This window comes from Solanum verrucosum, unplaced genomic scaffold, assembly GCF_900185275.1.
Source record: "Solanum verrucosum unplaced genomic scaffold, falcon-dt-bn FXZP01000261.1, whole genome shotgun sequence".
In the NCBI taxonomy this organism is placed as follows: domain Eukaryota; kingdom Viridiplantae; phylum Streptophyta; class Magnoliopsida; order Solanales; family Solanaceae; genus Solanum; species Solanum verrucosum.
Window position 1 is genome coordinate 15,689,149 of NW_026019969.1, and position 13,517 is coordinate 15,702,665.

General features: G+C 32.4%; 1 protein-coding gene across 1 annotated transcript; it reads right to left on the bottom strand.

Moving 5' to 3' along the window:
- Positions 1-135: 135 nt before the first annotated feature.
- On the bottom strand, positions 136-7,521 carry LOC125815787 (translation initiation factor IF3-1, mitochondrial). The gene is made up of 8 exons (XM_049495339.1): positions 7,212-7,521; positions 7,030-7,120; positions 5,786-5,853; positions 4,351-4,446; positions 3,733-3,789; positions 3,229-3,297; positions 1,429-1,497; positions 136-1,325 (listed from the first exon to the last, which is right to left on the bottom strand). The coding sequence occupies exons 1-8, from the start codon at positions 7,422-7,424 to the stop codon at positions 420-422; spliced, it is 1,569 nt and encodes a 522-aa protein (XP_049351296.1). The 5' UTR covers positions 7,425-7,521; the 3' UTR covers positions 136-419.
- Between the last annotated feature and the right edge of the window lie 5,996 nt (positions 7,522-13,517).

Consider the following 13,517-nt stretch of genomic DNA (forward strand, 5'->3'; position numbering starts at 1 on the left):
ATTTATTCTGAATCATGTATTGAGATAAAAATACTTTTATTTTCTTTATCGGAGGGCAGCATTAAGAGGGAAACTACAAGTAATACACAGCTATTTTGAAACAGAGGAACTATTGTTTCAGTGCTCTCCAACAACAATAAGATGTTAACGTATTGAATTACAAACAAATTGATGGGGAGACTGACAGGCTCTAGCCATGCACCACCAGTTTCGAGACTAGAATATTCAATAGAATGAATGTCGTACCAGACACTTCTGACTATCAAGATCGACTGAATGAGGGTGTGGCTGACATGGTAAAACAGAAAATCAGCCTAAGATGTACTGTATATCAGATGCATCCCTCAATATAAAATGTGTATATCAGATTATTTGCTCTGCTCAAAATGTAGAAACAAAATTTGGATCATTTCTGCAGCTTAGCGTTGAGTTTCCGAGTTGTGGTTAGGCTTCATGTTTGCGCTGTCACCAAAGATCGGGTATTTCCCTTGACCATCCCTCCTACTAAGATCAGGTCTTCTAGCTTCAGCATTAGCCATAGGTAAACCTCTAGGATCTGAACCACTAGAGTTCCTTCCAGAATTAAACTGCTCACTTTTCTTGTACCTATTCTCTGTGGCAACGTTGTTCTCCTTGCCTGGGTTCCTGTCTGCTTGTGGAGAGCTAAAAATACCAAAACCAGAGGATGGAGAACTTCGACCACTAGACTGAGAAGGATGTTGCTCAGGAAACTTCCTCGGGAACTGAGATCCAACGTCTCTAGTGTGTGACAAAGTATTCCGGTCCAATGGTAGTTGCCTTCCTAGATCAGATACGGTGTCCGCCATCTTTGTACTCCTCAAACTTGGGTCTCTTTTATACCTATTTTCTTCCCCTGACGGACCCTGCAATGTGTTTCCTGATTCTCTTCTGAAACTACTTTGCAGATCTGAAGAAACATTTGCAGAACCTAGTGTTTTAGCACCCTTCTTTGCACTCTCTGCAAGATCGAAAACCTTGTCACAATCACCATTTGCACTGGAGATTCTCCAACCTGATCTGGCGTTATCAACATCTTCATCAGTCATTGCTTCCACACAGCTATCATCGTCACTTTCAATACTAGATTCAGAAGTATCACAATTTTGCTTCGATTCTGAAAAACTTTCAGGTGCTACTGATGCTGATTCGTTAGAATCCTCCGCAGAGATGGCAGTCCTGTATTCTTTTGATGGTTTCTTTGCCGAGCCTTTCTTTGATGGACCAAACTTAACATGCCTGACAACAATATATGCCTGCTTTTTCTCCACTCTTGGTCCACTTTCAATACAAGCAACATCTTCAATCTAAAGAAAACAACACCCACCCATGCACAGCACAAAATAATAAAACACCAATTAGCGATAGCTTCGCACAGGATGCTATAAACAGAATAGCAGTATATCATACCAGAGGAGAGAAACGTGATAGCACTGCTCCCAAATCCTCTCCTTCATTACCCATGGACATGGCAGTACACTGTTCAGGAACACAAAAGATCATAATTGATTAATGGAGAACCAAATATACATTATCTTGAAATCAACATTATCTGCTTTAGGAAAAACATTGCAGACAATAAATCCTCAAGAATCAAGGTCACATTTAAATAAGCATGCTCTTGCTGCCAAAATACCCTGTCCAAAACTGGTTTAGATTTCTCAGAAAGTACCAAATGCAATTTTATTGAACTTCTCGAAGCCAAGCTTCAGGTAAACAGCAAAAGACCCACATCCAGGTTGCTTATTATGCACCCTAGTTTTCCAAACATGCATGCAACAGCGGACTGGCTCAGCTCCATAATGATCGTCACAGAAGATATCATATAGAAAAAAGTACTCCCTCTGTTCCTAAATACTTGTCATCCTTACTAAAATACTTAATAAATAGATAATCCACAATACTTGTTTGTTTCCACAGAATCAGTTGTTTGTTTCCAGCCTTACCCTTATAACTATGAATAGATACTAATATGGTACAAAAGGAAGAAGTATTAAATTGATAGGAATAATAGATAAGGATAATTTAGTTAAAATACCCTCTACTTAATGTTTTTCCTTAAGGAGTGTACAAAAAAAAAAACATGACATGAATTTTGGAACAGGAGGGTAATGAAAACCAACATCTACCTAACAGCAGCTTTAATATATTTCAGACCACTAAAGGGCTTGCTTAGCTGGAAGGAGATTGGGAGAAGAGGAAAAGAGGACTGGTGGGAACTGATCCCAGCATGCACTTGGTGGACTTTATGGAAGGAAAGGAATGTAAGATGCTACGAAGACAAGATAACAACATCCAGAAAATCAAGATGAATTGTCTTAGCTTACTCTACTTTTGGTGTAAACAGGATATGGTGAGGGATATAGAACTTTTTGTGGATTTTATAGGAGAACTGTAAAGAACCATGGTTTAGTGTTTCTACGCTTTTTGCATTGCCCAGAAGTGGTTTGTACCTGATTAGTCTCATCATTTTTGGGATGATGAGCCTGTTTTGTGAATATAAAGTTACCCTTCTCTAAAAAAAAAAAGATATATTTCAGAAAAATCCAAGAAACATATGCAAGTAGATCGAGTTAAACTCAGGAAAATTCAAATGCATGTATTGCCAAACCAGCCTGTCAACCTAAAAAGTATTAAATTCTTTAGACAAGCACAAAAAATGATGGTCTTCAAATTTCAATCTCTAAGTTAAGCAATTGATTACCTTCAAGCTTTAACCTCATCAATTAAATAAGATCTTCTACCTTTTGTGAGCCACTAAGAACATGTTGAAGCATGAGTTAAAATGAAGGCATGTTTTCCTCATTTGTCCTTTTTTATGAGTTAGATCATTCAAGAAGAGACCATTTTATGATTTTTGATAATCGACAAATCCTCGAGAGTCGGTGGAGCAAGTTTAGAAACTAGGTGGACAATGGGTCGCCCCTCTACACAGTACACACATCACATGTCGCACTCTTACTGCTACACCAAAGCCCTGGAAACCACCCCTCCCCCCACCCCCAAAAAAAAAAAAAAACCCCCTCTTTTGTTTGTAATTTTTTTCTTAAAACAGAAGATAACATGATGCAAAAGAAAGTTTTGAACATACATGCAGCCAAACAAGAAAACACAACACTTGGAGGTTTTTTTCCTCTGTGTGTTGGTTTTTAAATTTTTTTTGTTTTTTGTATTTTTTATTTTTTGGTATTTTAAAGGCTAAGCAAGTACCTTCACCCGATAGCCACGCTCCATCATCCGTTTAACTGTATCTGCTTTATTTTGCAAGTCCTTTTTTTCCTGCGTTATAGGAGAGAGAGAGATTCCACAATTAGTTTAAATGCATCATGACTGAGATCTCAGACACTCATGTGAGATTACATTGGATATGTTGTTTTGTTGTTGCATCGTAACTAAGAACTGCAGAATCTCAAACAATTTTTTATTTTTTTATAACAAAACCTCAAAACAATTTTCAATTATGTGTTGTGCTTCCATGGTTTTATATTCCTCAAAAGGTGGGTATCCTTTTTAAGTTTCTTCTACTCAAGTAATCAACTACCCAAAACCAATCAGCTTAGTCGTTAATTCAATAAGAAATACCAATTTTCTGTGCAGACTTTGACAAAAGTCTTAGGTCTATTGTAGTATAGTCATGCCCAAGGAACTGGTTCTGAAAAATCAAGATAGCTCAGGGGAATAGTATAAAGGGAGGATAACAAGCAAGAGACTTACAATTTTACCAACAAATCGGACTTCTTTACAATCCCCCTTCTTCAAAGTTAACTCAGACTGCAAATATATCAAGAAAAATCAAGTGTTAAAAATAACTAATTAAAACAGAGGCAAAGGGATTGCAAACCACTGCACAGTACCCCTTTACATCTGATTTTTATGCATGCCAGTTTTATCTAATTCTTGCTTATTATCTAAAGGCAAACAAAACACTGCCACAACATCGAAAAGGAAAAACCATTTATGCATAGGACATGCATGATTAAAATGCCTGCTTTTAATAAATATAAACATACATCAAGTATAAATATCATCATTAAAGATGCAGTAGCTGAACAAGCGGATCCAAGCTTCAATTCTTGAGGTCACATGACTTTAAGGAATTAGCTTGAACAAAAGAACGGAGGTAGCTTCATTGAACTCGACTCCATCAGACTTGTTCAAAATCGAGCTTCAACTAGACATGGTAGGTTTTTAAGCTTAAACAATTTTAACTTCACTACTAATACCAGATACATATGATGTTAAAGCTAATGGGTGAAACAGGTACAACATAAAACACCATTAACTGATGTTAGCAACACTGCAAAAACAAAGCATCGCAAACGGAGAACATGCCTTGCTTTTTTTAGCACTCTCCTTCATTTGTTGTTGATATTTTTCTTTGTGGTAGTCCATAATTCTGCAGACAGGTGGTTTGCTGTTCCGTGCCACCTGCAAAATCACAAAACCCAAGTTACAATACAGCATCTCAGATGGAACCACATATCATTAAATGGTTCTGCCTTATCGGGATAATCATATTTTACACCTATTAGACCCCTTCCCTTCTTTCTTCCCTGTTAATATTGGATTGAACATACAAGCAGAAGTGAAGAACGGAACAGAGAATTACAGAAAAATGGATCAGCAACGCTATTTATTCCCGATGATTAAGGTCCAGGCACATCTTTTGTCAAGAGAGATGGTAACATTAGAGAGATATTTCACATTCGAAGTATCTTCAATCTGGAATATAAAAACGAGCTCGCTTTTACAAACTTTCTTTTTCCTTATTTGACCTCCCATTCGGTATATAGCAAAGAATACTAATGGAAATTTGAGTACTATTTTTTTTGGACTGGTAACTTTGAAATTTTGATTAATTCACATTTTGCTTACTTGTCTTGCCCATATATAGGGAGAAGTATAGAACGTCCAGTAACAGAAGTAGGTAGGTCCTCCTTATCCTGATTTTGTAAGTTTCAGTAACCAAAGATGACGTACTTGATATTCAAACACCTCATCTTCACATATCAATATTACATCAAATTGGTTGTAAGACTACTCATTAAGGGCTTGTGTTAAAATAAGACTACCTTTTCAATATAATCTTCTCCTAGTAGCATCAAAGCCTATGCATTTCTTTCAACAACAATAAGTCCTCTGTTTTCTACAAACTGGACGTCTTTACACGCAAATCTTCTCTTAGAAATCATCTTATTCAGTCCATGAACAGATATCAGTCACATTTCACCAACGACCTATGTACACAAGGCCCCAAAATTGCAACAGAATCAAATTAATAGGAAATTTCAAATCATGGAGTTTTTAGTGTCTATTGCAGAAGTTGACATCAAAACAAAAAAAAAATCCACCAGATTGATAAAATCAGTTCTTTATGATTTTTCTTGTTAGCGCCATTTAATGGCATATTGAGCTCCTTTGACGTGAAACCAGAAATGCTAAGTAAGGAATTGAATAATACAACACATGAATTGAAGAGTGCAGAATTCAGGAAAGGGAAAAATGATCTAGGGACCAACTGTCCTATCAACAAGAAACGAGCAACATCAATTTGACAACTTGCTCAGTCATCACCATACCAAGGTAACAAGGTCTTCAACAAGAAAGTTTATTTTCCTCATTGTGTTTTCATGTTATAATAAGCACTAATTTGATGCTCGTGTTAGTTTATCCCAGTACGCTTTCCTATCAGTAGTATCACTCTTGTTACTGTACCAAGTCTCATGATTTGATTTTTAAATTAGTCTCATGATCGACACTTCTTTACCTCCACCAAATCAAGGTTGAGACTTCTCGCAAGTTCCAAAGCTTCACGTATTGACACTACGCGATGACCTGCAAAAATGCAAAGAATGAGACCTAAAGGAACAAAAACTTTATCATATAATAGTAATTAATACATCACTGAATTCTGAAATATGAGTATAACAGTTCGAACATTGCGAACTGCTTGACTGAAACCCAAAGTACTAAAGCTCCTTTATTATTTTCAAATGGAATTTAAGGCAGAGTAATACAAGAAAAGTGTACAATGAAAGGTCCATGAACACATTATGCATGTCTTTGGATTAGTAGGTCGCAGGGTTGTCAACAGAAGTCTAGGCAAAGCAAATATTTGCTGAGTTTTTTGTGCAGCTCAGAATTTTGAAATTTTTTTTTCTTTTGTAAATAGGTCAGAATTGATTTGCTACTCTGGATTTTAGACCCAATTCAATCTCTTTAATATTCAGCTTTACAGTTCAAATTTCAGATTCATATGATTACTGGTTTTGTGATTCGGAGAGTTCAGGAATAGAGGATCTCAAACTTGATGAATGGAGTCCTTAGTTTGGTCCAGAATTTCAAAAGCAACAATGCTTTGAATACTACATCTAATGCTTGTTATGTATTACAGTATACAACAATTTTGCAACACATTCTGATATTTTCTGTAACGCATAAAGATTGTTCAAATGTTCATTAAGCCTTCTGCACATGTTAACCCAGCACCAAACTCTTGTTGATATTTTGGTTCTCTGCTAAAATGCTTTGCTATGTTTTCAGCCAAGGCAATTAAGAAATAAAGCAACTAAAGTGTTCCTATTGAATCTGTTTCATCTAGCACAACAAACAAGTGGTCAAACGATTCAATCCTGATTAATTCACAATCACACGGAACTTCTTGTTCCGTTAAGCAACTGTAGTCAAAACATGCCAAAATGAGTATTCTAGATATGGATATGCCGGTAAAATATTCACACTCCAAAGAATTTTTTTTTTAAAATTAGCATTTTGAGTTTTCCCAAGAGACCTGTTTCTCGAGATTACATCCGGTATGACAACCGTATTGAAATTTGGAAATCAATTTCCACAAAACTCAAGTCTCTCTCAACATTAAGCACATATATACTGTAGTACAATACAATACTATGACGAACTTAGCGTCTTCCTTGATAAAAACTTCATAAAAAATCGACTTTCCTACAACAATGACAGAGAAAAAAGAAGAGCTGAAGTTCATTATAAAATCACCTTCGTCAAGTACAAGCCTAACAATATCCGCGGTGATCTCGCGATTCAATCTGGGACCACTTGTATCCTTCTCTTCCTTCCTCGTCTTCGCCTGCCAAACCAATTAAACTGATAACTACACGCAAATTCGCATGCGTATCGATTGACATAAAATAATAACATGATCTTGACTACTTAGGTACCTGTACAGGTGCAGCGAAACACCTGACACTTTGCGAAAGTTCGAACGGACTCTTCGGGATAGTTAAGCTGGAGTTACCGAAAACTCGGACTGAAGGATGTGAAGCACTGGCAATGAGCGAATTGGAACCATGAGGGCATTGGAAATAACACCTTTTCAAATGAATTGATAGGATCTTGATTTTGGAATTCTTCACTCTACACCAAAACGCCATTGTTGTACTTTCACGTACTCTCTAGCCCTAGTTCCAAAAAGTTGCCATGGGAGGGTGGAGAAATATTGCTCCAAAAGAAGAATCGGGTTATGCTGGAGGACCCGAAATGTTCTGAATTCAATTTTGGGCATTCCTTCCAAAAATCAATTTATCTGAATTCAATTTTGGGCTTCTAGTTGGGCCTTCTCGAGTCAATTTTTCATTTATCTGAACCAATTCAATTTCGGATCCAAATTGAAAAATTTCACGCGGCATCCTATTTTGGTCGCCTCATTTAACTACTACCCTTTTGCATTTTATTTTGTACGAACATTCTGTACTCCCTCCGTCCATTTTTATTCATCATTGTTTCCTTTTTTTAGAGTCAAATTATAAAAAAATTGACTAACATTTTATAATGTATCTTTTATCATATTGATATACAAAAAATTTCAATTTATAATATTTTTTCGTATAGTTTTTTAATATATCTAATTTAACTTTGAAAGTTACTCAAATTGACTTTCGAAAAGCACAATATGATAATTAAAAGTGGACGGAATGAATATTAATTAACTTCAGATTTTAAAAAATGTTATATTTGTGAATTTTATTTTGTTCCTATCGTGAATATGACATTCTTTTTTCAAAATATGCCTTCACTTCCCCAAAAACTTGTCCAAGTTACCAATTATATATGCATTCATATGATAAATCATGTCAATTGCACGTGTGATGTCGATTAATTTATAAATAATGTTGATTACAGCCCAACAATATGGTTTGTACTTTGTATACTTTTTTTTCCCTACTAATAAGTGGCCTAAATATTCTACTTCAAATAGCTACTCTTTACTTTTTCATAAATTCTTACTAAATAGGTATACTTGTATATATATTTAGATTTTATTTTACGTAATATAGAAAGTAAAGCAGAAAAGAATGGTTATTTATACGGCTCGTATGTATATATGTATAAGAAGAAAGAGCAATGCATACAAAAATTAACAATACCTAGATAAATAACAAAAATATTGAGTACTAATTAAACAAACAATTGTTTTATAGTGTTTTCTTTTTCAAATACATGTCATATATGAATTATTAGAATGTGAAACACACGTGACACATACAATTATATATTCACACTAATAATTATTAATTTTATAAAATGGAATTTTTCAACATATGTTGATTAGTAGGAACTATTAAAGATAATTAATGATGGGACATAGAACAGGTCAATTTGTTAGTAATTTATCAATTGTGGCTATCTTATTTATCTATTATATGTCAATAAAATACAGTGTCATCTTAAGAATAAAAAACATATTGTATCATTATCTACGACTAAGCAGATATATATAATCTTATGAGAAAATAACTGAGGAAGAAATATGCAAATAATTTAATTAGGCTGATTGAAACTACATGTATATCAAATTACTGTTGACCAATCTTATTATTTAAATCTTGATTTATTTAATGATAGGTGGATTCTTGACCAAACAAACATTAATTTTGTTAATCATACAACATAAGTAAGTAATACCCGATATATATAACTTAGAAATATGGAAGATGGGCATTTATTTTTTTAAAATGAGAGGCATGCACTTCTAGCCGGAATTATGGAAGACCAAATTACAGGTGGCCATAAAATCGAATATTTGATTCTTCAATTCCAATTCTTTGGTGGATTTTTAATTAAAATATTTAACTCTTTTAAAAGTTGATGCCGTATATTTATACGTTGAAGTTTTTCACGGTTTGGATATAAATCGATTCAAATCGAAAAATTGAACCAAACCGATAAAATAAAATCAATTTTATTTGGGTTTGGTTTTAGATTTTTGAAAACCGATAGTATTTGGTTTGGTTATGGTTTTATTCGAAAAAATCGAAGAAATAACCGAACCGAACCGATGAATTATATACATATATTTTATTAATATACATACTTAATATATTGTTTTTATAAACAATTTTAAAGATCTTATACATATTTTCATTAAAATTTCTTTATAATTTACTTATTGAAAGCAAAAATGCCCAAGATGAAACATTTATCTTATTGATTTCATGTATACGAGTGTCTATGACAATTCTTTGTGGGACTAAAAATGTTATTGTCTCTTCCTTCTAGACCAATATATAGTGAATTTTAAAGCTTTATTGATAGTAAATTTAGTGATCGAAAGTTCAGTAATTTAAGTCATTCTAACTAATTCTCGTTTTGAATGGATTGTTGTCACTATTTTCACATTTTGAATGAATTGTTTCTTTTATTTTTGGGAATGGTTAATAACCGAATAATCAAACCAAACCAAACCAAACCGAAACCGATAAATGTATATTATATTTGGTTTGGTTTGATTTTGATCATTTTAAAACCGATTAAGTTGGTTTGGTTTTGGTTTTGATCCAAACCGACCCGTGAATACCCCCTATGTTGGACTATAAATAACTTTGTTGTCTTTAGCTATTGTTGTTATTTTAACTGCTTCATAAAAAAAATTATTTGAGAATTAAAGTCCTCATTAAAAATAACATTAGAGAGGAAAGTGATTGAAAAATATTGTAGACTAGAGAAAGTCTTCAATCATAAATAGTTGATGCACGCTTTTATTGAGTGTTGATAGTGATAATAATTAATATGTATTGTGCAGAAGGATTAACTTTAAGTAATGAATTGATTGAACAAATCATAACTTTTGTGAAAGGCTATGAATTTCAATCTGAGGGTTCTTTTTCAAAAAAAATTAATTGCACCCATAAATTATAATATGACTCGATATTTCACCATCTTGATATATATCAATTGTAAGTGATCATAAAAAATATTTATTTATTTTTAATAGTTATTCAGTTTTTTCTATAAATATACTTATGTGAAACCTTTAATTTCATAAAGCAATAACAATTAAGAAAAAAAAAAGGTCAAGATTATACTCAACATGCATGCACGAAGGTTGATTTTTCATTTAAAAAATAAAATAAAAACCAAAGGCAATACTCCTGGGCAGAAATATGGAAGACGAAATTATTAATGGACATAAAAATATAAATATTCAGATCAAATTCTCTCATTTTTCGTAATTGAAAATTCAAGGTAAATTCAATTATTCATTTTGATTTTTCAAAAAAGAAACATTTTTTTTTTATTTTTAAGTCGTAGTATTCCGATTAATCGAAATAATAACTGAAATATCAAAATGATTAAAAAAAATGAATGTAGTGTATCGACCAGTTGAACTGTAAATGAATTGTTACCTTAGGTATGGTTATTTTTGTTGTTGCGTATAATTGTTGATTAGAGAAATTAGAATCATCATTAAAAAAAAAATGTTAAGAGTAAGTCCTCATAGTTGATGCACATTTTTATTGATTTCAAAAAGAAAAAATCACCCCACATATATATTTAAGAGACAATATTACGGGTTTTAAAGCTACTTTTAAAATATTTTTGCTTATAACAGTTTAATTACGGGTTATAACATATCACATTTTATTTCAAAATCAATTAAATTTTAACTTTATTAAATAAATAGTATTTTATTATTTTATATTTATTATTAAATGATATGAATAAATAATCTACCATAACTATCTTTAACACATTTATAGGAAATTTACCTTGATTCTTGTTCCTTTTTAACTTTTACACGTCAAACCCACACCCCTAATGTCATCACACCTCTTCTAGTCAGTAACCCACCACCCCTACGTTCAAAAAGTAAAATTTTCCGTTGTAACAATTACCCATTCCTCTTTCACCTCATCAATCATCTTCCATTCAAACTGTTTCTACATCTCAATATCACCTCCTAAATCATAAAATATTCAATCTACCATCAGAAAGAAAGGGCGATTTCACAATACTAAGAATCAAGTTTTCAAGATTTTCATTAAAACATATCGAAGAAACCAAAGCATACTTCTAGAAAGAGTCCCATATTAGTAGAAGCGAGTTCTACGATTGGAATAGAGCTTCTGACGTTTAACATATTCACTCAAACACCATCGCATAACAAGAATGCAACTCCAGCGAAAAAGGTTGGTACTTCTCAAAATAAGAAGCAGATTACAAGAAAGAAGAAGAAAACTCAGTTTATTTATGAAGGAGACTTCGAAAATTCCAATATAAAAAAAGGGCAAAAAAGTGATTAGGGTAAATATTTTATATAATTTATTTTCCAATTATTAAATTTAGTAGAATTTTTGTTATAACAGTTTATTTATGCATATTATTTGTGGCATGAATTTTGTTTTAATGTTTGACATAAAATTGTTGTGACATAAGCATACACATGTACATATAGTTACTATCATGGAATTGATATTAATTTGATTATTATTTTTATCAAAAAAGGTATGAAGCATGTTTAAGATTGGTATGAATCTGACTTAATATTGGTTTATGAATGTGGTATGCAATATGTTTACATTTGTATGAAACTTATTTAATTTTGGTATGAACTTGATATACCTTTTAGCAGGAAATTTATCATTCAAAATCTCTCATTATGTCTATGAATGTGGAATGAAACATGAATAATATTAGTATGAAAATGTCTTAATATTGGTTTAGGAATGTGGTATGCAGTATGTTTTAACATTGGTATGAAACTGATTTAATTTTGGTATAAAGTTGATACACCTTTTAGCAGTGAAGTTATTTTTCAAAATCTCTCATATCTGTATATGAATGTGGTATGAAACAAGAATAATATTGGTATGAAACTGTCTAAATATTTGTATGAAGTTTGTCATCTATCTAATATTTGTATATGAATGTGGTATGAAACATGAATAATATTAGTATGAAACTGTCTTAATACTTGAACTCTTGAAGTCATGCATCTGACAAATGTGCCTTAACAAGAGTCAAGTTCAAAGTATGTATTTTTATCTTTTAGTGATTTCATCATAAAAATTAATTCACTTTATTTCTTAAATTATTTTTCTTTCATTTTTGTTTCAGTGATTGTGGTATGTACACATGTTTATTTGCTGAATACATTTGCAATGGAGTTTCTAATATGGGTTCCATTGATATTGATGCAAAGTATCATCGTCAAAGGTACGCCACAATCATTTGGCAGTATGAAAAAACAAAGAACAATGATGGTGCGATTAGTGAGAGTGAAGTAACTGGAACTGTTGTTAGCAACAGTGGCGGAGCCAAGAATTTCACGAAGAGGGTCCAAAAATTAAACAACAAAAGCTCTTTTTAAAAGGGGAAAAAAATTCACGAAGAGGGTCTAAAATTAAACAACAAAAACTCTTTTTAAAAAGGGGAAAAAATTATTCCAAGTGAGATTTGAACAATCGAGCACTGGCTCATTAAGTTAAAGATGTTTAAACACACATTCAAGCCATTTAAACCACTAGGCTATAACAACCTATTATGTTAAGGGTGTCCAAAATATGTTATTTAATCACTTCGTATATCATTTTACTTATATATGCGGTATTTTTTTTCCGACGAAGGGTGTCCAATTGGACACCCTGGCATATATGTGCCTACGCCATTGGTTCGCAAATTTGGTGGACCCGGATACTAGCAATTGTCCTACACCAAGACCACGAAAATTTAATTTGAGATAGTTGATCGGAGCTTAGACTCTTAAGTATTTAAAGTTTTTTTAAGTTTTGGATGATATATATTTGTTTTTTTCCTACTGTTTTAAGTTTTGGATGATATATAATATTCACTATTTTCTTCCAACTATATATAATATGCACTGTTTTCTCAAGTTGGATACTAACAATACACAATTTGAATGTCAACATTTTTATTGGACTTTAGTTTGAAAAAAAATCCATAAACATAGTACCAAATAATTCATATTCATGGTTAAACTTAACATATGAATTACAGATTGTTAACATTAAACAATTTTAGTCTTGGATATTAATTGAAAACCAAATGAACAACAATTTAGATTACATGAAATACGAGTGCCATAGAATTAGTATTCAATTTGTATAAAATTGGTATCCAATTCATATATGATTGTTTTTTACTTCATAATCTAAGACAAAAACTAAAAAAATTAAAAAAAAAATGTATGAAGTTGGTATCCAACCTGTATGAATATTCGAAGAAAC